This window comes from Arachis hypogaea, chromosome 20, assembly GCF_003086295.3.
Source record: "Arachis hypogaea cultivar Tifrunner chromosome 20, arahy.Tifrunner.gnm2.J5K5, whole genome shotgun sequence".
Taxonomy (NCBI): Eukaryota; Viridiplantae; Streptophyta; class Magnoliopsida; order Fabales; family Fabaceae; genus Arachis; species Arachis hypogaea.
Genome location: NC_092055.1, coordinates 127761168 through 127787736, shown reverse-complemented (window position 1 = coordinate 127787736; position 26569 = coordinate 127761168). Strand labels below are relative to the sequence as shown.

Genomic DNA, 26569 nt, shown 5'->3' with positions numbered 1-26569 from the left:
TACATTACATAAGTGAATTATAATTAAAATAGTCCCTTTCATGTATTAGGGACACACAATTTTATAATTTAAATAGTATCTTTCATATAATAATGACACATAATTTATATTTAAACACTTGTCAAAAAAATTATATTGACATTTTATAAATTGAATAATCTATTACACTCTTTTTTATTCTTATCTATTCTATTTATATTTAAAATTAATTTTATTCTTATAATTAGACCCAAATCAAGTATATTTAATTGGATTTTTATATTAAAAATTATAAAATATTATTTTACTTTATTTTAAACGACTAAAAGATCTTATTACGTTTATCGATATTTAAAACATTATAATCTTAATTTAATTATTTTTATTTTTTAGTGTTTTTGTTTTATGTGTGTTTATTTTAATCTGATTATGAGAATCCTAAAATTTCAATATCATTACAAAAATAACAAGAGTTTTTTAAAACGATTAAAAGAATATTTTAGTACTCTAAATATGAACTACAAGAGTTTTTTATTTTTATTTTTAAATCATATTCAAATTTTTAATTTTAACACAATCAAATAATATGAATTAGTCCTAAGATGTTTTTTTAATTAACCTTCAAAGATAGTTTTGTTTTTTTGAACATCAATTATAAGGATATTTTAGTCTTTTTTAAAATTAATACTAAAAGTTTGTTTTCGTTTGAATTTAAAAAAAAAAATCTTAGTCATTTACAATAAACTAAAAGGATATTTTAGTCTTATTTAAAATTAAATTTAAATTTCTCATTTCTAATATGAGTAAACCATATGAAAAATTCTATAATAATTTTTCAGTCTTTTTAAAATCAAACTTAAAATATTATTTTGTTGTTTTAAAAATTAATTATAAAGATATTTTAGCTATTTTAAAATTTTAAATTTGTAATTTCTAATACAATTAATTAACCTTTATTCTAAATAGGTATTTTAGTCTTTTTAAGATTAATGCTAAAAAATTGTTTTAGTATTTTAAAAATCAACTATAGGGTGTTTTAATCTTTTAATATTGAATTAAAATTTATAATTGCTAATAAATAAACTAATATTAATTATTCTTATAAGGATATTCTAGTAATTTTAAAACTATTAGATAAAAGATATTTTGGTATTTTAAGTGTAGTGTTAAAAAAATATTTTAATTTTTTAAATAACTCTGGAGTTTTTAGATTTTAAAAATAAAAATCAAATTTTAATTTGTAATACAATAAAATAACTATAAAAATAAAATAGAATCAGTTCCTTTGTAATTAGTCCACTTTTAAGATCAAAGTTTATAAATTTATAACTTATTGTACGGATCTAATAAAAATTATTAAATTAGAATATTATCACGTAGTTTTTTAAGGTCCAGCTTCAAATTTTCCCACAATAGACAATTCCATAAGTGAAATAACACTAACGACAAAACGAAAGTAACAAAGAACATAGAATCAGGAACGTGCTCCGATTCCTGTCCTAAAGACACAACACTTGTTGACCACATATAAAAAAGAATGATACCAAATTGACCAAATTGATTTGTAATAATTTTTGTAGTGAATATTATTCTTAATGTCTTTTTTTGGATAAATTGGTCTTGGTTTTTTAGAATAATAGATAAATAAATTTTTAATAAAATAAAATAACTTCTTCATAGCAGGCAGAAGAGAAAATTTTGTTTTTTTTCCTAAACACTACTCCGTCCAATATAAAAGTTATTAGATTTTAGAAACTAATTTGAAGTATCACTATATCAAAAAAAAAAAAAATATTATTTGCACAAAAATTAATCATTATATATTTATATATAAATATATATTGTTTAATTTATTTTTTAATATTATTTTATATGAGTAATTGATTTTTAGTATACAATATAATTAAAAAAAAAACAATTGTTTTGACTTTAAATAGAAATTTGTAAGGTGACTCTAATGCCAATATATTTGAATTAAATTAATAAATAACTCAACTAGAAAGCTAGATTAAAAACTATGGATAAAATTTATTAAAAAAAAGAAATTATGTACAATTTGTCTTTACCTTTATTTTTATCCATGAGAGATATATGAAAATCAAATACATTTAATTAAGTGGTTTGTCATCAATTATATGATGTTGCTACTCTTCTGATTTTCAGTATATTAATATTTACATTACAATGTTATACAAGACAGAATGGCATACATTATTTAAATTAAAATGAAAGAATGTGAAGCCAGCAAGCTAAGCAAGGTGCACTAGAGTTGGCGTCCATACTCCAAATTCCCAAAAAAAAAAAAAAAAGACCTTGCAGGCCAAATAAATAAAATATTGTTTTATTTTATTTTATTTTTCACGAGACTAATTAAGGAGGTGGGTTTGTAAGTTAAGATAGTCGGGTTTGAACTTCAAAGAGTAAATTTTTGTGTCATTATTCATTAACCAACTTGAGTTGGTCGAGTGATCAACTCATTCTCCATTTAAGTAAGTGTCAAAAATTTAAAAGAGCTCAAATTCACGATGAATTAATTCTTAACTTATTGTGTTAGAAAATACCGTGAACAATTAAATTTTTTTTTTAGTCATTTTATTCGAAAAGTTTATTCTATATCTTATTATTCCTTCAAATTTTCACTTCACACATTTTAAACAATCTTAATAGATCTCAACTAAAACTACTAGGGTAAGATATTGATAAAAACCTCATGATTTCATTACTCTCAAATAATGGTTTTAAGTAATGAGTCAAGTTAAATCAGAAAATTTGATTGTCTCCGCGAATTTAATTTATGAGGGAAAAGAAAAACGAAGGAGAAAGCCTTATAAACTTGTGAACATATTCAGAATTTTTTATTTTTAATATCGAAGTGGTTTAGACCGTCCGATTTTTAGCGGTACACAAATCGGACTGTTTAATTTGTGTTTAAAAAAATTAAAAAATTTGAAGTACAGAAATCGGACCCTCCAATTTGTGTACTATCCACAATTTTAAAAAACATCAAAAATTACAATGTTAAAGTATATCACTATTTTTATTTCCATAACAAAAAAAATAGCCACATATTCAAGGTAAAAAAACCTGCATTAGACCAATAAAAAGTTTCCTAAATACAAATTCAGTCATATTTAATTTATAGAATTAATTATTATATGTTTGTGTAGATTCATACATATTATTTTATAATTTTTCAATAAATAATCAGTCATAAAAATAATCAAATATTTTACAATAAAATAATTAAATATCTCGTGATGACAGACCTAATCAAATATTTTTAAGGAGGTATCATCAAAATTTTTCATAAACACAAAATATGTACGTATATATATATAAGGGCGTTCATGGATCAGATTCGATTCATATATCCGCGGTGTTTATTCGAATTCGATCTGAAAATTACGGATATATATCCGATCCGCAAGACTTTTAAATCGGATTGGATCCGATCCGCACACTAATAGGATCGGATCGCGGATTTTGTATAGATATCCACATATCCGATCCGCATATCCGCGTATCCGCAAAAATAGAGAAATAAATAAGTAAATATTCTTTTTATGTTTTATTTCAACTAATAATTATCATATATGTTGTATTATTTTAATTTATTATTTAAGAAAAGTATGTTTAATATTATTTTAAGAGTAAACATATTTAAAAGTAAAAAAAAATAAATTTTACTGATATTTTTTTAGTAAAAATAAGCTTTTAAAAATATTTTTGTGTTTTGCGGATATATCCGATATCCAATATCCGATCCGATTCGCAAATGTACGGATCGGATCCAAACAAAAAAATTGTAGATATTGGATCCAATCCGATCCGATGATTTTAGTGCGAATCGAATCGAAATTTTGGCCATATCCAATTTGATCCGATCCGCGTTTACTCCTAATATATATATATATTTGATGGCTGAATTTTATATATGTCGATAGTGGTAATATCAACCCAAGCATATATATGATTATTATTTTATTTTACTTTTGTGTGTGCAGGTTCAAAAGGGTACATACAGCAAATTTCCATTATTTTTAAATAAAAAAACCAAGATCGTTTTTGTTTTAATTAACAATCTCATTGACGATAATACTAATTAATTTTTGTGATTGTGGATACATTGTTTAATTTGAAAAGAACGAAATAAACAACGACACATAAGCATTATTTTTTCGGAGTGATAATACTAAAAAGACAAAAAACAAATCAAAATTTATTTTATTTAATTTTTATTAATTATTATAATAATTAATAAATATTAAAATAAAATAAGTTCTGATTATTTTTTATTAGTTTAGTTTAGTTACCAAATATTTTTGTTTTTAGAAACGTGCCAAGTATACGTCACATAAATAATCTTTATAATATTAAATTTTTATGATGAGCGCATACTATATATTATTAAATAATAATTAAGGTATAATTAGAAATGGCAAAATTTTTTGAAGGATGGAGATTCCTGCGAAAATCATTCCGAATGAAAATCTGATTCTAAGAATTTTTTTTTGCGGCGATGGGGGCAAAATTCTTTCAGGTAGGGGATTTTTGTCTCTACTAATTTCGAAAATTTATAAATGGGTAAAGTATATTTTTTGTCTTTGAAATTTGGCAAAAATTTTAAAAATACTCCTAAATTTTATTTTGTTTCAATTTTGTCCCAAAAATTTTCGATTTGCATCGAATATACCCTCAACGGCTAAATTTTCAAAAAATTTATCCTATAGAGTTGAATGCATGTTTGCCTCTATTTAATTGTGTCCAAATTTAACTTGCACAAATTTTGTAAGAGGAATCAAGAAATTCGGCAAAAACAAATAATTCCTCATACTTCAAGTGCTAAATCAATTGCAAGAAGAAGGGCTGAATTGGTAATCAATTAATGCATGCATATCTAATCTATCTCAAATATAATGTATGCATCATCTCTTAATTTTCTGTATATCTAATTTAAGTTAGTAGGCTGCTATTTTTTTTATCGAGTCTTTCTACTTTTCCTAAATTTTAGATGGAAGAGACGAAAAAAGAAGCTAGTAGGGTTTAAATGTGGGACATCACTCACAAGAAAATAGATGGAAGTTATGTTAATGAAAAGGTTAAAGAAATAGCGGTAAGACTAAAGTGCAATAAATAACATGTTTGTATTTCTTTTTCTTTCTTTTTTATAAGATAATACTATTTTTTTATTCTTTCTCTTTCTTTTTATAAGTGTAGGAGAAGATTGAAGCACATAGCAGCCAACAACCGATGGAATCAATTGTTAATTCTTCTCTTGATGCTCTTGGAGTAGTTTTTGGGAAAGAGCACCCTAGTCGTTTTCGAGGTTTAGGTATGGGAGCTGTTCCAACAATTACTTTCAAGAACAACACTACAAAGATTAGTCAAATGAATTTAGGTTCTTCAAATGATGCTGGTACATCATCTACTTGCGGTCCAAATGTGCAAGAAGAGTTGGATACCGTTAAAGCGCAATTGCAAGCGCTAGTCTCCTATATTGCTTCTAAGAAAAGAGGTAAAATTCCAATACAATTGGCTGGAATGTTCCCTACTCAACAAGTTTCACAAGTACAAATACAATTATCCTTTTTTTTTTCTTTGCTTTATCTCCTTCAGGTTTTTTTTTTTAGTTTCATAGTAAGAAAATTCTTCCTCAATTCATTAATGGAATGTTGTTAGATTAGGAAGTTATAATTCTATAACTATTTATGGATTAATTCATAAATTAAAAACATTGCAAGAAATATATTGAATATTGATATAGTTTTTTTGTTGTTGCTTATGCTTCTTATTATTAATATAATTAGTAGTAGTACTAGCTTATGCTAGAGTGATAGTAAACTTTGTCTTGTGTGTATGAAATTATTGTATGAAATTTAAAATATGAGAGAGAATAATTATACTTAGTTAAACAACACCTTTTTTAGGCTAATTAGTTTTCATGTGTAGTTAGCTCTATAATCTTAAATTGGTTTCATTATTGTATCAATGCTATGTAATTAGACACGATAAATGTGTTAAATTTCACTTTATTTTAAGATATGATCAGAATAATTTTTTATAATCATTTAGGCAACTGCCAGCTGGTATTATATTCATCCCTTATTATAACTTTAAATTTGACTCTCATCAGTAGCAAATGAAAGAAAAATCTTATATGCATGAACTATGAGAAAAGGCATGCCGTTAGCAGGTTCTGGCATGCTATTTAATGTGTATAGAATAATATATAAGTATTGATATTGATGCTCTGTTTAATTATGTCTAATAATAGTGTTAATTAAATAGATGTGTGTTCTTTTATATAATTTTATAGCGATAGAATTTTTTGTTGCTGCTTATGATTCCTATTATTAATATAATTAGTAGTATTGCTAGCTTTGTTCTTTGTTGTAGCTACTAATTCTTTTATGAAATGGAACACTAGGATTAGACATAAACATGACAAGATCGTACTGAAGAAAAGTAACAATGCTAGAATTGCTGATTTTTCTTTATTCAACATTAAAACTCTTTTTTCTCTTTCTTTTTTCTTTTCTTTTCTTATAAATTAAATCAGACCTAAAATGTATATCAATATATGCCTTTTTCTTGTATTTCTTGTGCTCATAATAATTATATTTTTGTTGTAGAGATTAGATCAGGAGAGTGAGATTCCATCACCAAAAGAGTTAGGAAGCAGGTCTTCTGGAGCAAGCAACAAGGAAGCATGACCTTGCTTGATATGTTAAGACGTATATTAAGGATTATATGTTAAGATGTATTATTGAAAAATGTTACTTTGATCTTTGTTTTTGGATTATGACATTTCAATTATGACTTGGATTATGACTTTTGGATCATGTATGAATTAAAAATCATCTTATGATGTTTGATTTATGGCTATACCTTTTGGTTATTACGAGATTTTTAAGTGAGTTTCGAAAATATCACTTTAAATTGGTGGTTTCAATCTTATTTTAAAAAGTATAAAATTGTCATCATAATTAGGTACAAACGGCGGTTAGAAACTCCCATTTTAAATGAAAACGACGCCATTATACGCTAATAGAAACAGCGGTTAAAAACTGCCATTTTAAACGAAAATGATGCCATTATATTTTGGTAAAAACGGCGGTTAAAAACTGCCATTTTAAACACAAAAGATGCCATTAAAACCTGGTAAAAACGGCGATTAGAAACCATCATTTTAAACACAAAAGATGCCATTATAACCTAGTAAAAATGGCGGTTATAATGGTAAAAACGGTGGTTTCTAACCGCCATTTTAAATAGAAGTGATGCAACAACATCCTGGTAAAAATGGCGGCTGTTCAAAAACCGTCATTTTATGCGGAAATAATGGCGGTTACAAACCGCCAGTTTAACCCTAAAAAAACTGCCGTTTTATCCACAGGTAATTGTGGCGGTTTTCTGAAAACCACCGTAATAACCAGAATGACACCCAGAATAACGACGTTTCTTGGAGGCGCCATTTTCGGTAATAATGGCGGTTCTAACCGCCGTAATTTTTCAAAAATAACCGTCGTTTTAACCCTTTTTTTTGTAGTGTGGGGTGACGACGATGATCCTTCCCGTGGCGGCTCTAGGCAGAACGGCGCGTCTTCTTCCTCTCGGCCCTGACTCACACTTGTCTCTCTGAATGTCGCTCTCCCTCTCTCGCATTTGATGACGACGGCGGCATCCAGCTCCACCGGCGCCGTCTCCTCCCTCTCCCTCTTCGTTGTGTGTGTACTGTTGCTGTGTCCGTGTGTGGACTTTTTGGGAAGGGGGAGGGAGTTGGCGGCGCTGCTGAGGAAGAGAGGAAGGAGTGTGTGTATAGTTAGGGTTTTAGAGTTTTGACTAGGAAAAAAGGACTAGAGTTAGGTTGGTAATTTCAAATAAAAATAAGGATAATATAGTAATTAAAAACCAATTTAATCAGCCGACAATTATATACAAAAATACTAGTTATTCATAAATTTACAATTTATTCTCATATAAATACTCCAATTTAGGAATTAGAGATAATCAAATTAATTTCCTTTAAAATCATAGATAAGGTTAAAAATCTAAATATTCAAATTAAAGCGCATAAAATTCTCATTATTTTTTTCAATTATTAAACCTCTAAATTATAAATAAGAAATTGTCCGGTTTATATATAAAATTTTTAAAAATATAATCTTAAATAAATATAATAAATCATAAATAACTTATTAATTAATTTCTCAAAATTTGGGGTTTTACACGCAACTCTGCCATCGTGTCTACTCTCCTCTCTGTTGCTGTGTTTCCCACATTGTCTACTGCTTTATGTTCTGTCTCGTCGTCGCGTCCAGCCACCGTGTTAGTTCGAAAGAAGTTGTCGTCTATCATTTAGCATTTTTGATAAAATTTTGATGTTTTTGTATAGGATTTAGCTTGTAACTCTACTCCTTTAAAAATTAATGATTAGTCAGAACTATCAAAAAGATAAAAAATAGAACCCACAAAAGATAAAAATGAAAAATAATATTTTCTCACAACAAAAATCGAAAATAGAGATAAAGAATAAATTTAAAATGAGAACAAAAAACAAAAAAATATTTCTGTTTCTGTTTCGTTCTATCCCGCCCCATTGTCATCCTCGATACAATAAGGTGCTTCAAATTAATATTTAAAATAAAACGCACCTAATTCCACGTCCTAATGTTATTGTATTTTTATAAGAAAGGAAATAATGAGTAATATATATTATTGCATAATGAATAAAATATGTTGGATGAAATAAATTGCAAAAGGAAGAGAAAGAATCATAATCATGATGGTCAACTGGTAGCTTCTCTTTTTAATCGTGTGACTGACAATAGAATTGAAATGAATAATGAATAACTTGGAACATATATATACCATGAAGCACCAATCAAAGTTTTCCCGTACATGGACACAATTTTTCAACTTGTGAGATTGATAAACAATTAATTATTATTCAACCACTTCTTTTTTTTTTTTTTGTTCCGTCTTTTCCTTCTTCATTCAATACATAGCAATTAGCAATCTGTCAAAATAATAAAAAAAAAAAAAAGAAAGTAACTTTTCAATAATTAATTTTGGTTAATTTTTTTATTATATAACTATTTTTTAACCTTTATATTTTGAATGGTTGAGTTTATGGTTAAAATTTAAATTTTAAAGTTTATGATTAAAAAAATGTACTGATGTTAACTTAAAAAAAAATTAATTCTTAGTTGAATTTTTTTGTAATCTCATATTTTTTTGTTGTTGTGATAATTAAGGATACAAATCAATTCATAACATAGTAACAAAAAATTAATGAATGATTGAAAATATATACACATATAATAGTCAAGATTAAAATTTATTTAGATGAAACATGATTATTTAAATAATCAAAATTTTTATAATAAAAAATAATACTACATATTCAAGTCTTTTTGAATTTTTATTAATCAAGTCTAATTAAATTAGTTTAACATAACAAAAATTAGTTATGATTAGTGTTCATACCCTAATTCAAAACATAAAGTCAGGCCTAATAAGGAAGAAAGATCCACCTAAAAAGGATGACATTCACCACATAGCCAATCTCTTTTAAAAGGTCAGACAAAGTGAAAGAGATCGGATAAGCTCTTGCAAGTAACTGCTTTTTCGAATCTCTCATACTATTTCTATCTTCCTAAAAGATAGATCCTAACAAACTCCCAAGATAAGGGAACGGATATCCACCAATAAAGGTGGAACTACTCCAATAAAGATGGTTAACATCTCTACTATAAATACAATGACATTTCTCAAGTATATTTACGTTCTACTCTACTAAAACTTGCCTAAAGTCCTTGCTAATTTAAGCATCGGAGTCTCTTGCAGGTTTCACCACCCCCTCCTCACGAGAAACTCAGACAGGCAGTACCTCGACAACAACAAGTCGGATGCTGCCATACAAAGGGATCTGAACCTCATGTTCAGGCCCAAATCAATATTTCAGATAACCCTTGAAATATTGGCGCCGTTGTCGGGGACTTAAAGGCCAACCCTTGATAATGGAGGATGATCAATAAGATGGTCAGACAACCACTCGGCATGAATAGGATGCAAGCATATTAAAAAGAAGCTGGAATACAGTTTCTATGGATACCAAAAATCCCGTAGAAACTTCTCCCAATGGGTAGAGGATATCAAATAGGGATGATGATTCTGCTTCTATAGTTAAATTGGATTAAATATACCAAACAGCAGAGACGAGGATAATACACTCATAGATACCAACCATGGTGGATTGGAAATCGCAAATTCATCACCATCGTCAAATAAAAAAAAAAGAAAAAGGGAACGTGAGTTCCCTGCCATCTTCATCGTTGCAAACACTACTGATCCTGATCTCCTCGTGGAATAGGATGGACAACGACATAGTATTTGGCTTCTTCTCAAACTCAGAATCCGTCACTGTTGTGGCCAACAAAGCAGTAGCCTTTGCACTATTTAAAGAAGAAAACATTGGGCAAAAGCTTGCCTACTTCACTAATAAGGTATCACAAGGAGCTAAGCTCAATGATTAAATTGAGCAAGTTGCATATACTTTGGTTTTGGCATCCTAGAGATCGTGACCTCACTCTCAAGCTCACACCATCAAAGTCCAAGTTAATTAGACCATGAAGCATATCCTCCAAAAAATGGATATTGCAGAGCAAATTCTACAGTGGGCTGTGGAGTTGTCCAAATTCGATTTGAACTACAAAACTCAGACGGTCATTAAGTCGCAATACTTGGCCGACTTCCTTACGGAAAGAGCAAAAAGGGAGCTCCACGACTAAGAGATGGATCATCAAACAAAGCTGGTAGTGGGACAGGGATCATCCTCAAGAATGAAGAAGGAAAGGTCAGGCATACAAGCCAAGAGCAGAATAGCGAGCTGATGCCCTCTCCAAACTAGCCAATACAAAGCCTGGGACAATAATAAAATCCCAATTCAAGAAACACTACAGTCACCTTCAATATCAAAAGAAGTCAACAAGACAGACATCCTCACAATCTAGGGATGGATGACTCCAAGCTTTGAATATATCAAATTCAACATCCTTCCTCAAGAGTAAAGGAAGGCAAGGAGATTAATGAAAGAAGCTCAGCACTACACCTTAGTTTGTAATATTCTCTATAAAAGAGGGATCTCAACACCTCTATCAAAGTGAGTCCCGATTTAGAATACAAGAGGTTCTAGATGAAACCCACAATGAAATCTGTGGAATTCATCTGGGGCAAGTCACCGATAAAAAGGTTTTATGGGATGACTTCTACTGACTAACTTTTCAAAGCTCACACAAATGCTATAAGCACATGGAACGACTCCAACTACCACTGAAGAATCTCCCTTTCAAACATGCATATGGCACAGAAGCCATGATTTTCATTGACATAAATGACTAAGGGTAAAATTCAATAATGAAGTTGGAGCACGAAAGAAAAACTCGACTTCCTTCCAGAAATCTGAGAGCAAACTCAGATAAGAGAAGAGGCTTTGAGAAATTCTACAATGTAGTTGGTAACATTCAAGCTCAAAAAGAAAAGCTTGACCTCCTTCCAGAAATTCGAGAGTAAACTCGGATAAAAAAAGAGATTTTGAGACAAAGGATGGCTACGAGATTCGTTGCAAAAGACCTCATCCTGATAAGAAATAATATCGGGCTACTGAGGTCGGGTGAAAAAAAGCTGACAGTAAAACGGATAGGACCCTACAAGATTATTGAAGTCTTAAGAAATGGCTACTAGAAAGTGTTCGACCTCAAGGGTGAAGAACTGCCCAGGTCGCGGCACGCCTCCAACATAAGGAGATACTACAATTTCTTATAGAAATTGATTTTCTACAATTAAAACACAGCAATTGAAGCTCGACAAACAGCGAAAATCGCGGGCCGATCCTATAAAAGTCGCCCGGATGAAGCGACGAGGAGCCAATTGGTGGAAAGAAGTTACATACGCGAACTGGAAAAAAAACACCTCGAAATAGCTCGGGTCAAGCGGGTTGAAAAAGTTGTGTTTAGAACAAGTCGCAAAAGTAACTTGACTAAATATGCCCCTCGAGGCATAATTACGATTTAACAACTCAACCCACACGAGTAACAAATAAATCGTACAAAATTCCAAGCCCACGAGATCATCTCTACAAGTTCCAAAAATAAATGACCTATGTTAAAAATAAATCGTATAAAATGGAACAAACTTCACAAAAATAAGTTGTCCAAAGAAAACTTATTCTAGCATTCACCACAACATAAGAACAACTTGATTTAAACGAATTGTGCCAGTCAATCATATTTTCAACGAACTAGTATCAAGCACAAGTCGTGTCAACTTGAGAGCAAGCATTAGAAGTGATTTGTATCAAAACAAATCACTAAAGCAAAGCATTAAAAAGTGATTTATATAAAAATAAATCACTAAAGCAAAACTGAAACAAATCGATATAAAATGAGTTGTAAAAAATTAAAAGGGACAAGAAAAAGAATCCTTCAACCAAACGACTCGTACAAAAACGAGTTGAAAAGGAAAGAAAGGATTGTAAACGTTTTGAACAAAATCGAAATGTAAAAATAATCCTCCAATTAAAATAATTCGGGTGAAACGAGTTGTATCACACACAAGGATGACAACCTTGCAAAAACTAGAAAGGGGAGAGAATAAGCATATAATCCCTTTACTTAAAGCGCCAATTTATGCTCGACAAAGTGCAAAAATCACGAGCCGACCATTTTAATGGTCGCTCGGATAAAGTGACGAGGTTCAAATTGGCGTCAAATGGTTATAATACGGCTTGATGATTTAAAACAACTCAAGCTCATGAGTTGAACGAAATCGAGTAAAAAATAACCATATGATCTAAACAATTTATATTAAAACAAATCACACAAAAATAACTTGATATATAACGAGTTGTGCTTCAAAAAAGTGACTTGTATAAAAAATAAGTCATCTATAAAAACTCGAATTTGAACAAGTTGTATGTATGAAATCAGATCAAGAAAATAGCCACGTTTTAATTAAACAATTTGAAATGAAATAAATTGTAAAACCTTAAAACTACTCGTATTGAACGAGCTATATAAGGTTATACTCAGAAATAATTACAAGTTTTGAAATAAACGATTTGTATTAAAACAAGTCATTAAGCTACAAAACAACTCGAACTAAACGAGTTGCATGAAATCAGATCAAGAAATAATTACGTCTCAAAGTAAACTATTTGTATCAAAAACAAAGTCATGCAACAAATCTACAATCTTCAAAAACAGCTTGGTATAAAACGAGTTGTACAAAATAAGTTTCAGAAAGGTGATTTGTATTAAAACAAGTCATGCACATCCTCAAAACAACTCGAACTGAACGAGTTGTACGAAACTAGGACAAGAAATATTCTCTGAGTAAGCAAGATGTGCTAAAACTAGTCATACAGAGCCTACAAGCCTTAAACAAACTTGGAAAGAACGAGTTGTACAAATCATTTCTAGGAAAAAGACTTGGCAAAAGACAAGTCGTATAAAGAGAGTAAGTCGCACAGAATATAAAAACGACTTGTAATATCATATTACAATACGGCAAAGTAACAACTACACTACAACAAAATGATAGCGCACGGAAAAAGCACACAAATAGTTACGGAGTAACAAAAATATTACATCATTCAAATCATGTTGAGTCGACCGACCTCCTTGGTTTCAGACCTCAAAACTACTAAATAACATCTCCATAGCTCAATATTTTGACTTGGTCATCTAATTGCTCGAGTCCGACTTTGTAAAGCTCGACTTCGAGTAGGGGCACTGTTCATACCCTGACCCAAAACATAAAGCTAAGCCCAATAAGGAAGAAAGACCCACCTAAAAAGGATGGCATTCACCATATACCCGACCTCTTTTAAGAGGTTAGACACAGTGAAAGAGATCGAATAAGCGCTTGCAAGTAAGTGCCTCCCTCAATCTCTCCTACTATCTCTATTTTCCTAAAAGATAGATCCTAACAAACTCTCAAGATAAGGGAACGGATATCCACCAACAAAGGTGGTTAACATATCTACTATAAATACATTAACACTCCTCAGTTATATTTACGTTCTACTTACTAAAACCTACCTAAATCTCTTGCTGACTTAAGCATTGGAGTCTCTTGCAGGTACCACCACCCTTCCTCACAAGGAACTCGGACAGGCGGCACCTCGGCAACAACAAATCAGACGCTGCCATACAAAGGGATCTGAACCTCACGTTCAGGGCCAAATCAACGTTTCAGATAACTCTCGAAACAACTAGTGTTATCATATTGTTTAATTTGGTTAGACGTGATTTGTAAAAAAAATTTTATGTGTAACATTACTTATAAAAAAAAAATTATAATTCAAATTTTTGCAAATCTTTTTCTTTTAAAACAAAAGATAATATTTTAACATAAAAAAACAAATATGTGCATAATTCACGTTTCAATCATGCAAAAACATACTAAACCTAAAACATTTTAAGCATTTCTACTTAATAACTTGAAGCTTTTAGAAGAATATGCCATAAACTATTAAATTAATGTCGGTCATCATTGAAATAAAGAATAGACACAAACCATCAGAGAAAGAGACAACCTTGGCCATATATGAATGGGTTATTAATCATTAATAACAAAAATATTATATATGCAAAAAAATATTAGTCATCAAATAATTTAGAATATATATTTAAATAGGTCCTAAAAAATTTTGTGTCGAATGATTTTTGTCTTTAAATAATTTTATTACAATGAGATCCTTTAATTTTACAAAAGTAAGATATATGTGTACTTTAATTTAGCTAAATTTATTGTTTTTATTTGGACAAATAATTTTTTAAAAATATGACAAAAAAAACTTATATATCTTATTTTTATAAAGTTTAAAAATATCAACGTAATAAATTTTTTTTGGAGATAAAAACGTCCAATACAAAATTTTTTAAAGACTTATTTAAATATATACTCAATAATTTATTATATATTTGTATATAAATATATATTATTTAATTTATTTTTAATATATATTCTGTATTTAAACATATATTCTATTGATTTGATAATTAATTTTTTGAGAATAATTATAAATAATAAAAAAAGAAATAATAAAGTGAATAAGAGAAGAGGAAACTACAGAGTAGTGTGGGGAAGAAAAGCAAGAAGAGAACAAAAAGAAAAATAATGGATGTGAGGAAAATAGTGGTGATTGTGGAAGATGAAGAAGTTGCAAGAACAGCTCTAAAATGGGCACTTCACAATATCATTCGCTACGGCGACATAATCACATTGCTTCATGTTTACCATTCTTCATCTTCATCATCTTCAAGAACAAGAACCAGATCAAAATCTCGCCTTCTTCGCCTCAATGGTTACCAATTAGCCCTCTCCTTTCAACACATCTGCAATAGCCACCCCAACGTTCGTAACTAATAAACTTTGATCTTAACTTGGTTTGATTTGATTTAATTTAATTTATTGTTATACTGATTTTGTTGCTATGTACAAATTAATCTTAGGAGGATTGTGTTACAGACAAAGGTTGAGATTATTGTCACGGAAGGGGATCAAGAAGGGACTAAGATTGCTGCTACGGTTCGAGAGCTTGGAGCTTCTGTTCTTGTGGTTGGACTCCATGATCATAGCTTTCTTTACAGGTAATTTAATTATAACTTCAATGTCAAAATATGTTCAAATACTTTTCAGGTCAATTTCAATTTGATAAATGATTTTCACAATAAAAATACCATTATTAATTGTTAAAAAAATATTGATATTAAAATAGTATTTACTCTCCCTAGAATTTATTGCTTTTGTTGGGGGAAGAATAAAGTTGGGTTTCTCTTTGGTCATTGTCATTGTAATTAAGGTGGGTGATCACTGATGAATGAAAAGCATGAAATTCAATGTTCTGTGTATTTATGTTTTTTCGGAAAAGAAATAAGACAGATTCTGATTAGTGGTACTTGGGAATTGGGATTTCAACTTTTAATTACATAATAATTATTCTGGGATCTGTAATAATCAATGTTTCCATATCACTCTTCTTTTTCTGATGATCTTGGCTTTCTTCCCTAGTTGATGGGACCTGTGTGTCTTAAATGTTCCAATTTGTTTTGTGCTCTTTCTGATGCTACTATGAATAAACAATAATAGTGATATTTGAACCTAAGGTTTTTTAATTTAATTTTAATATTTAAGGGTTTGCGAATTAGTAGTCTCAAGGTTTTTTTTGGGGTGTCTTTCGGAAGGTATTTATTAAGAAAATAAAAGTGGAATTCGCTTTATCTATAAAATCCTTTCTCTTGTGTGTTCTTAATAACAGTTTACTTGAAAAAAAACCTTCTAAAGTGAAGTTAGAAAAAAAATCTTTTAAAGTAAAGATTGTAGTAAAATAATAAAATGATATTTTAATCATCTATAAATTTATAATATTTATTATTTATGAACTCTATTATCTTAATCTAAAAATAATTAAAATATTATTTTATTATTTTATAAATTTTGTTATTTTAGAAGATTTTGATATGATTATTTGATGAATTTTTTATTTTTTTTAAGGTGATGTTAAATGTAGTTTTTTAGTATATAATAATTTTTTATTTCATTTAAAAATAGTAGTGTACTGTAAAAGATTACACTTTATAACACTAATTTGAAAGATCTGTTTTCTATTTTAACTAATTATCTTATGTAAATAGAATATTTTTCTAAAAAATATAAATTTTAAAAAATTTTTATGCATTCAATATGTTGATAATACATTGAAAGAATGCAAATTTTCTACTTTTATTATCATCAGCAAATTCCTAATTAAGAATTATTTTTCACATACAAGTTATTTACACATACAAGTTTATACAAGTCATTTATATTATATTGTTTAAAAATTTTTGGTGTATGTGTATTGATAAGTTTTGTATAATTCAAAATTCTTCTTCTTCTTTCTTGCATTATAAAAGTGAATTTTATTAAGTTAGGGTTAACTTGTATAAACTTATATGCCAAAAAGACTTGTATGTGTAGCAAGTCTCCCTAATTAAATATCAACACTGTGAAGCTTACGGTACAAAATGAATAATTACAAAAGAGTATGACAATATTATTATTTAAGAGATTTTACTTTTTATATAAAATTTGTTTATAATAAAGTTTTATCAAATAGAAAATGACATTATAAAAATGAAATGACGATTTTAGTTCCTAACTAAAATATTGGTGTCAAAATCACTTTTGAATTTAAGTATCATTATGGGAGGTAAAAAAGGATATAATGTCGTGTTTTACATATTTTTATTTTAATTAAAAAATGTATAATAAAGAATTATATTTTATAATACCACTTAAAAAAATTGAGAGAGTTTATCCAGTGTTAGTGATCTCTGGAACTTGATCACGTAAGGCCATGACTATTGCACGTGCCATCTGTAATGATAACAAAACTGCCAATGCTTTTTGGCTCCACTTCTGAGTTCTGAGTCTTTCTTTTTCTTTTCTTTTGTTTTTTTAGTAAAAGGACAAAGGAGCCCTGCTAGATTCCGTTAGAAGTAGTCTTATCATGTTGAAATTACCTTTTAGGAATATTTATTGTAATTATTGCTCTATTCTTTAGCATTGATTTAACTATTAAAGGGAAAGAAAAAAGAAAAAAAGAATTGTTTTCGGAATGTAACTAATGCTGTGCCCATGTACTCTACATATGAATCCCTTTAGAGGTTAAAGCCTAAAGGCCCTAAAAGGTGTGCTTCTAATGTAGAAGGAAGCTATCTTATGTTAGCTATGCCTATTATTATTATATATGGCAGAGATGAGTTCTAACTTCTAAGAAGGGTAGAGTTGGCCCAACAGAAGTACATGGTGCATTTGGCTCAACCAACACATGCGATGGCTCCACTAAATAAATAATGATGAATAATCATTAGCTGTATTTAATGAGAATGAATAATTTTGAATGACATGTGTTGATTTTCACCATTGAGTCCTCTAAAATAACACAATAAATTATGATCATTCATTTCATTGCAAACTCAAAAGCTTGTTTTTATTCATTTGGTAAATAGATTGGCTATGGCCCATTCCCCAAATAGCATGGCCAGACATTTCAACTGCAGAGTACTAGCAATCAAGCAGCCCCCTACACCACCACTGAGACCCAGTGTATCAGTTCTAGACAGTGCAACCAACATGGACTTTTCTCAGATCGATATTTCTAGATTAAAGTATGTTCCCTCACCATCTATCTCACCATTAATAATTCCTCAACATGCTAGATTCCTTCACATGATTTTAGCAATTTGGAGCTTATATATTATTAGATGCGTTCATGCTTTTATTATATCCTTGCATCTTTTTTCTTGTATATATATAGGCACAAATACAATATTAAGGTTTCTTAATAGAGCTTCTAATAACTCAGTTTTAGAATTGTTGTTCTTGCAGAGTACCTCAAATGCCTCCACCAAAAACACCATACAGGATATGCCCCGACCCATATGCAATTATTTGGAGGCTAAGGAGGGCGAGGAGAAGCTGAAGGATAAAAAAATTTTCAGCTTTTGATTAAAAATTTAGAATCGCATTAAAAGTCGTATTTTTTTTCCTTTTACATTTTTATTTAATTTCCACTTACACCAGCAGCCCCACCCAACACACACAAATGAAGCAATTGACGCAGTATAGTTTTGTTGTTTATGGCTTAGAGTTTTCTGATTGTACAAAGGTTGTTGTGGGAACATTACCTTACTGCAGTAGTGGCATTGCACTTTATCTTCAGAATCTTGCCACTACTAGATAATGCCGAGGATGCTATGACATTGCCCATTGACACAAACCATTGATTTTTCTAATTCGTTCATTCTTTTTCTACTGAATCCAATGATAAGATATTTTTATTTTCTTCCTGCAGCAAAGTTTGTGAAATCGTTCATGTTAATATAATATAATAAAATCCCTTCCACGATTACGAATTTCGATTGCTTCGGTAAGGGTTCAACTATCTACTGTACTACAGACTGTCTTTCGTTTTCATCAATGAATACTTTCTACAACCACTTGAAAAAAGAAGCTGCTTCCAACTTCTGTGTAGTGTCTAAACTTACAATTTAAGGGTAACAAATTTCAGTTGACCTAAAAGTATGTTAAAAAGAATGTGTAACTATTGAAAGAATACGCAGATCTCCTTGATCTTTGGAAGATGAAAAGATTACATGATATAAATTGTATTACAAAAATATTATATGCAGTTATGCACACTAAAAATCAACCACCAAATCAGTCATTGTGTTTGTACATAAATATACATATTGTTTAAATCATTTTCAATATGTATTTATTATCTAGCATATATTTTATATGAGTAGCTAATTTGGTAGCTGATTTTTGTGTGTACATGTAGCATGATTGATTTTTTTAATCAGAAAAGAATTTTAAAGCACATAGAAAACTTAGAATTATTGCGGGCCAAAACTTGAGAGTCTAAATCAAGTGCTCTCGACCGTATTCGCGTACAATTACGGGCACACTTGTCGGAGGGACCTGCAACAAAAAGACGAAAACAACGAGAAAGTATTAAGCTAGCAACAATTAAACTTTCTTCTTTATCAGGTGCAGTTAGCTACATTCACCAATTGACTCCATACCATCACAACATAAACCATATCTATAGGCCATAGCCAAGTTATTAAAATTCAAGTCTTTCTCTAACTGACCTGGACTATCTTCCTTTTACCTACTCTTCCAAAGGCTTTTTAAACAAGTCTTCTGCGAATAAGACCAAACCACCGTAGATTTCTACCATATTTTTCATAATGAGTGATGATTGTCACCTTAACTTTCTTTTGAATGTATCAGGGAGGGAAAGAACAAAAAGAAAAAGAAAGCAAAAACATTCAAAATGCTCCCCTCCCCTCAACAAGAACATAAATAGAGGAAAGAGCCAATAAACCGGTAATGTACGTCTAGGACAACTGGATACGATTTGAGAATCAATCCCTATGTATATAAATGAAAAAGAGAAAACCCTAACTTAGTTCCCTTCCTAAGGGGCAAAAGAAATCTTAGACATATTCATTCTCTAGTCCTTTCTAGAACTCACATGTCCAAATGTTAAGGACTAACATGGCCAACATTAATATTCCAATTACCACAATTGGGAAATCCTGAGGGCTTTCCCCCCCCCCCCCCCCCTCGGAAATTGGGCTTGTGTAGTTTTTGTTTTCAACTTTTTTTTTTCAAGATTTTATGAAAAAAAGGTGAAAATAGAAAATTAAGACAGAAAACTGGATTTATATTGTTTCTGCTTTCATCTTTACAAATTACAAAAAGTTAAAAATAGAAAAGCAAACAAGCCCCTCCCCAATAAATTTTACAAGGACGAATATGAGGGTTCATTCTATAATGAAAAGAGACAAATGCAAAATAATGTGGGAGGAGAATTAGGAATCGAACTTTACATCATAAAAGAGCTGGATATATGTCACCTAATTTTCATCTAAGACAATGTGGTGGCATTCAAAACAACCTTAAAACCTGCACAACTCACACTGATAAACTTACCATTCCATGGTCTGTAACAATTGCTGAGATATAATCTGAAGGAGTGACATCAAACCTATCAATCAAAATAAAATCAGTATCTCATTTTTCATGGGCTGTTCACACAAACGTAAAATCTAAAGCTTACATCAAATTCAAAATCTGCAAATTGTCTTCACTGGTCCAATTGTCTAGATAATTTACATTCATTCTTCCAGGAACCGTGGCAACAGCATTGGGATCACCTGCAAGCAATTTGAAGTTTTCTCAAATTGACAGCTTCATTTCACAAAAAGTGAATTTTTTCGCTTGGCAGAACATGAAAGGAATAGAAGTGGGTTGAAGATAATTTATATAAAATGCATGACAGCTGACACAAGGATAGCAGTAGATACAAATTTCTATCCCAATCCCTCCTCTAAATATCAAGATACGCTGAAGTGAAAATGCAAAGCCAACAAACTGATGCTATTAAACTTACCTAGTTCATTGGAACATATTGAATCAAGTTGGACTCTTTCGTGAAACTTATAAGCTTCACAACAGACCAATACAGGAACATGAAATGCATGAGCCACCATAGCAACACATGCAGTCCCAATTCTTGAATATACAGTTCCATTAGATAGAACAGCAGAAGCTCCCAGAAAAACTCGTGTGACTTCATGCATGACATAAGAAACACCATTTATTAGAGTATATGTACAATCGACTCCCTTTGCCAACAACCTACGGATTAAGGCCTGACTTTGAAGCTTTGGTCGCGAATCTACCACCACAACACGGAACTGTTTCCCAAGCTCATGAGCATATAAAAGAATCATCTCCACAACAGATGATGATCCATATATTAGAAGAACATCTCCATCCCTAACCTTTGTAGCAGCATGTCCAACTATCACCTTAGCAGCAAGAATTATTTTCTCATTTATGAATCGATCAATATCAGAATAAAGAGTTGCTTTTGCCTCAGATTCAGAATGACTTAAAGGCAACTTGGCAATACGACTCTTTACAAATCTAATTGCATTTCCCATGCTAATAGAAAGAGGCCTGCATTCAGTGAAAAATGAAACATAACTACCAATTTTTGCAGTTAAGTCCCTAACAAGAGCTTTTTCAGGAGGAGTAGAGTAGTCTCTGATTGCTTCTTGAAAGGCTCTGAGCATTTCAATACAACGAGCATTATCACCAGATGTACCTCCTGCCAAGTAACGCAATCCAACCTGAAAATTGAATAAGCCAGTGAGTAACATATCTATATTTGCCATTTAAAAGTTCATTTCAAAGCATGGATACATGCATGTAAAAAATTGCTTCAAATGGAATTGACATATTTCCCCTTGCATGGGAAGAGGGAATAATATTGATCCAGGTTCCAGCTCAAAAGACAATACATAAGAAAAGGGCAAACTACATGATCTGCAGCATTGAACACCTCTAACAGACTTTGTCAGTGAAAACATGACAAATCAAGAAATGTTGTGTTTCATATCTCCTAATCTCAAGGGAGACAAATATAATTTAGAGTTAAAACAGAAACAAAAAAATCCATATCTAGTTGATCGTATAGGATGCCTCTTTGCACTCATGAACATATGAACATGTAAAGTTATAAATTCAAACAAAGGGCAAACTTTAAATTAATATATTTATTTCATAAAAGTTTTTTAAAACAACATTTTTGTAACCACTGAACGGTTTAAATTAAATATTTGTTTTCATCAAAGTTTTAGAAAAAAATTTGTAACTATCGCAAACATAATATTAAACACAACTAACAAATACAATAATATCAAGGGGAATGGATATTTGAAATAAGAATAATTAATTTAAGACACAGCAAAGCAATTGCATTTAACAACGAAATATACACAATATAGAATGAAAAGAGAAGTTAGTTCTAATGTTGATATTTATGCTCAGATCACATATTTAACTAGTAATATCAACAAATAGATTCCAAGAATATTAATTTGAACCAACCTTATGAAACTCCAAAAGAGTACCTTGAACACAGAAGGATGCACTGAATCAATTTGGAAAAGCTTTGATTCAAGCTTAGGAAGCTGAGAACCATATTCGTATTGAGGCAAATGACGAAATAATTCAACTCTGTTTACAGCTTCAGTTTGATTGACTAATGCACGCCTTTTGGCCTTTTCAACTCTACTTTTGTCGTCAAATTGCATACGTGGAGGAGGAACATCTTTTTTCCTCTCTTTCTCCCAAGAACGACCACCTGATTTCTTGTCAGCAGCTGTCGAAGATGTTACAGGAGGTCCATCTTTCTTCCCGGAAGACTGCTTCACACCTTTACCAGGTTCTGCTCTGCCATCAGCTGGATACAGAACAACTATCAAAAGCATAAGCAGAGCCTACAGGAGCCACATGAAGGTCATAGAATACATGAATAAGCAACTAACAAATTTAACTATCTGATATATTTGGCCTATTTAAACATGAAACCCCAAATTTTTTCTTTCAGTCAAAACAAGTTAATCAAATTTCAACAGTCTTCCAGTTTTAAAAAATTTAGAAAGAAATAATTGAGAGCTAAAAACTGATGCTTCTAAGAAAGTAGCAAGCATAAAAAGCCCCCAGGGTTGCTCAAAGCAAGAGTTTACCTAGGTTTACAATTCAAAAACTATGCAAGGGCACAAAACTAGTGAAAACTGTGAAGCAACAATTATTTTAAACCATGCCTCTCATTTAAAAACCAATTAACAGAACAAGAACACTGACAGTTTTCAAAATTTAGAATAAAAGACGAGCTAAAATTTAAACTTCATAGTAGTATACATAAATCAAATAAATTCTGAAATATTCAGGAAAAGAAAATGCAAAATTGTCAACAAAATTTTCAATGACTACAACGACCTTTAGAAGTAGCTTTTGCAGCTCTTTGTGCCTCCTGCAAGGCTCGTCTCTCAGCCTTCGTAGTGTTTGCCTTAACTGGCTTCGAAATTGAGGGCACATCGTTGCGTTCTTCTTTGGCAGTTCCTTCCATCCTTTCTGCTATGAATATTATGCTTTCGTCATTAACATGTTAAAGAATAACAAATAACTATATCTAGAATCAGTCATTTATCAGAAGAAGCAAATGCAGCTTATTCAACATCATCAAAATCGCTCAAATTTATTTGTAATTGCTACATGTCATCGCCTATTTTGAATTAAAGAAAATGAAAGTTTAATGTAGCATCGTTATTACTACCGGTGGTTCCGGCTATAGCTCCGGCTCTGGATCCGGCTACATTTTTCGAATTCACACTCCCGGTTAAACAATTCTCCGAGGAATTTTCCAGAGGCTTCGCCGGCAAATCGAACTCTGTGACGGCAAAACTCGATTCGCTGCGAAGGAACCAGCCGGAGGAATCCTCGGAGAATTCTCCGTCGCCATCGCGATACTCGGAAGTAGGCGTGGACGCCGCTGATGGCGAGGTTCCGAGCAGCGCCAGGGAAGGGTTGTAACTCCCAATCGGAATTCGATCTCCCGGGAACTGACGCCGGAACCCTATCTCCGGAACAGGAACGGCGGCGGTTCTCTCGGAGAGAAGACGTGGCGGGGGCACAGTAAGCGGATATTGGGATTGGTTCGGGTCGGGTTCGAAACCGACGCGCCTGAATTTGGGGTCCATGGAAGTCGAGAGGGTGTCTGTATGGGATTCAATTCAATTCTGGTTATGGAAATTTTAATTAGGGTTTCATGATATTGATTGGCGTAATTTTTGGTGATTGCGATTAAGATTGGCGTGTGAATAGGATTTTGTTCGTCGAGTGTGGCAATTCAGTAACTAGTTACTACTAACTACCACGACTTCACGCGAGTCAGGTCAACCAGATCTGGAAAGTAACGCGGGAAAACAAGATTAATGTGATTACTGAAAATTTTATTGTTAATGTATTAAAAATATGTCATATATTAGGCTATCTTAAAAAATATAATTAAATTATAGAATTTAATTTTAATAAATTATAAATTATTAGCGTAAAACAATGTTGCGAGAACCGAACCGATTAATAAACTGATAGAATAATTGGTTCAACGGTTTAATAATTCAACCGGAGTTCAACCAAAATTCGATCGATTTAGTTAAATATAAAATAAAATTATTAAAAATTTAATATACAAATTTCAAATATTCAAACAATAATTTTTAATACTTTCATACAAAATGCAACAAAAAAACATATCACTGATTATCATTTTAAATTCATGAAGAATAACATAAATAAAAAATAAATAAAAAGAAATTATTCTAAGCTCTGGTAATTTTCTTCGACTTCAAAGACTCAATCTCCACGTCACCAAAAAAAAAAAAGACTCAATCTCCATTTAGTGAAGAATTCTCTTTAATTGGCTTCAGCACAATTATATTAAGAATCAATTCAATTTTCATGCTTAAATATTATCATTTATGCACAATGAAAACTTTAATGCAATCATAGCATTTCAAAGACATCAGGTATATTACATCTGTGGATTAGATTTTCTACAGATACCAAACCAAAGTTCCATCTCTAGTAATGTCTATAGTAACAAATAAAAATCATAAACAATTAAAAATTGACTACCATCTCCAACCCCTCTTTGGATCCACACCTTGCAGTTCTAGAACAGGCTTGCTATCAAGAAAATCATCAAATTCATCATCCAGTTCTTCGTTCTTTCCATCATCATTAACCCTATCATTTAAGCCCTCATCATTGTCACTTTAGTTAACAAAATCCCAAGCAGCAAGCCTATGTGGAGCTTAATTAGTTTGAAGGTCTTTAGTAGGAAAAATGTAAGGCTAAATTATTTTTCAAGAGAAAGATGTCAAAATAAACTCTTGGTCAGAGTTATTGTGCTAATACAGAAATGCTTTGCGGAGAAATGCTTTGAAGAATTGTAACAATGAATTGCTACCTTACCCACTTACCCTCTTCTAGCTACCCATCACCACCAGTTAGCTGAACACCCAACAACTCAAGAAATTGACAAACCGTCAACCACTCAACGACGAGGACAGAGACGGCGAGTGAGGAGCAGAGAAGCATAGACCACCCAGCAAGACTGGTGAGGAGGCAGAGAAGCAGAAATGACGCACCGCGAGGAGTGGAACAGCGACGACCCACAGCGAGGAGCTGAGTAGCGACGACCGACAGCAAGGGGCGAAGAAGCAGCGACGGCGCACGCAGTGAAGAGAGACTGGGTTGAGACACGCAACGAAGGGAAGGGAACGACGACGGAGAAGGGGAATGTGGGGGTTGTGGGGGCTGCGGGTCTACGGTTCTTTTGATCTTAAAATTTCAAAGTTCAAAGTTTTAGATCGGAGAGGAAAGGGAGGATTGGGCTGCGTTGGGGAGTTTTAGGCTTTTGGCCTTTTTTTTTTTTTTAAAATAAAGGTAATAACGCACGTCGTTTTGAAGGGTGCATCAAACCGGAAAACATTTAAAAAATTGGCTAGTTTCGTCGGTTCACCAATTAACCGTCAATTCGACCAATTTTTTGATCGATTTTTTGTCAATCGGTTTTTTAGGTTAACCAAACTGTCTTAATGACCGATTTTTGATTAATTTGATTGAATCGGTCAGTCCGATTTAATTTTCTAATTTTTAATATACATCTAATTATATAATGTCATATCAAAAAAATAATTATCTTTTATATTAACAATATAAATAATTATCTAAAAAATAAATATAATTATATAATTGTGTAAACTATTTTATACGATATATTAAAACTAAATTCTAAATTATAGTATTATATTTTTGGTTTAATTTGTATACGTGTTAATATAAAATAGTTTTTACAAATAATTTATCGTATATTAATACATTGAAAAAGTAACTAATTTTTAACACATTATTAAAAAAAAATTTAAATATAAGAATGTAATTAAATAAGGGCTGGGCTACACATACAAGCTTACAAGCTTACAAGTTGGCCCAACCCAAATAGAAGCCACGCGCATAAAGAGAGATAACATGGCGCGTCAAAATCACGCGCTCAACACTACAACCGTTACGTATGGGAAACTCTTCCACTTCTTCCACTTCTTCCACTTCT

At 31.1% G+C, this 26569-nt stretch overlaps 2 protein-coding genes across 8 annotated transcripts; one reads left to right on the top strand and one right to left on the bottom strand.

Moving 5' to 3' along the window:
* The first annotated feature begins 15093 nt into the window (after positions 1-15093).
* Positions 15094-18808, top strand: LOC112783162 (uncharacterized). Of its 2 annotated transcripts, none has more exons than XM_072229668.1 (4): positions 15094-15399; positions 15514-15635; positions 18039-18197; positions 18401-18808. In XM_072229668.1, exons 1-4 carry the CDS (start codon positions 15163-15165, stop codon positions 18489-18491), a joined length of 609 nt encoding a protein of 202 aa, XP_072085769.1. In that variant the 5' UTR covers positions 15094-15162; the 3' UTR covers positions 18492-18808. The 2 variants fall into 2 exon arrangements, with proteins under 2 accessions (XP_072085769.1, XP_025681752.1); XM_025825967.3 differs by having other exon boundaries at positions 15095-15399; positions 18418-18808.
* A 191-nt stretch (positions 18809-18999) lies between these two features.
* On the bottom strand, positions 19000-25563 carry LOC112783160 (uncharacterized). Of its 6 annotated transcripts, none has more exons than XM_025825965.3 (7): positions 25437-25563; positions 23392-23526; positions 22521-22889; positions 20993-21737; positions 20660-20756; positions 20533-20587; positions 19000-19512 (listed from the first exon to the last, which is right to left on the bottom strand). In XM_025825965.3, the coding sequence occupies exons 2-7, from the start codon at positions 23488-23490 to the stop codon at positions 19453-19455; spliced, it is 1425 nt and encodes a 474-aa protein (XP_025681750.1). In that variant the 5' UTR covers positions 23491-23526; positions 25437-25563; the 3' UTR covers positions 19000-19452. The 6 variants fall into 6 exon arrangements, with proteins under 6 accessions (XP_025681750.1, XP_072085768.1, XP_025681749.1 ...); XM_072229667.1 differs by having other exon boundaries at positions 22521-22852; positions 25437-25560; XM_025825964.3 differs by lacking the exon at positions 25437-25563 and adding an exon at positions 23729-24394 and having other exon boundaries at positions 23392-23529.
* Between the last annotated feature and the right edge of the window lie 1006 nt (positions 25564-26569).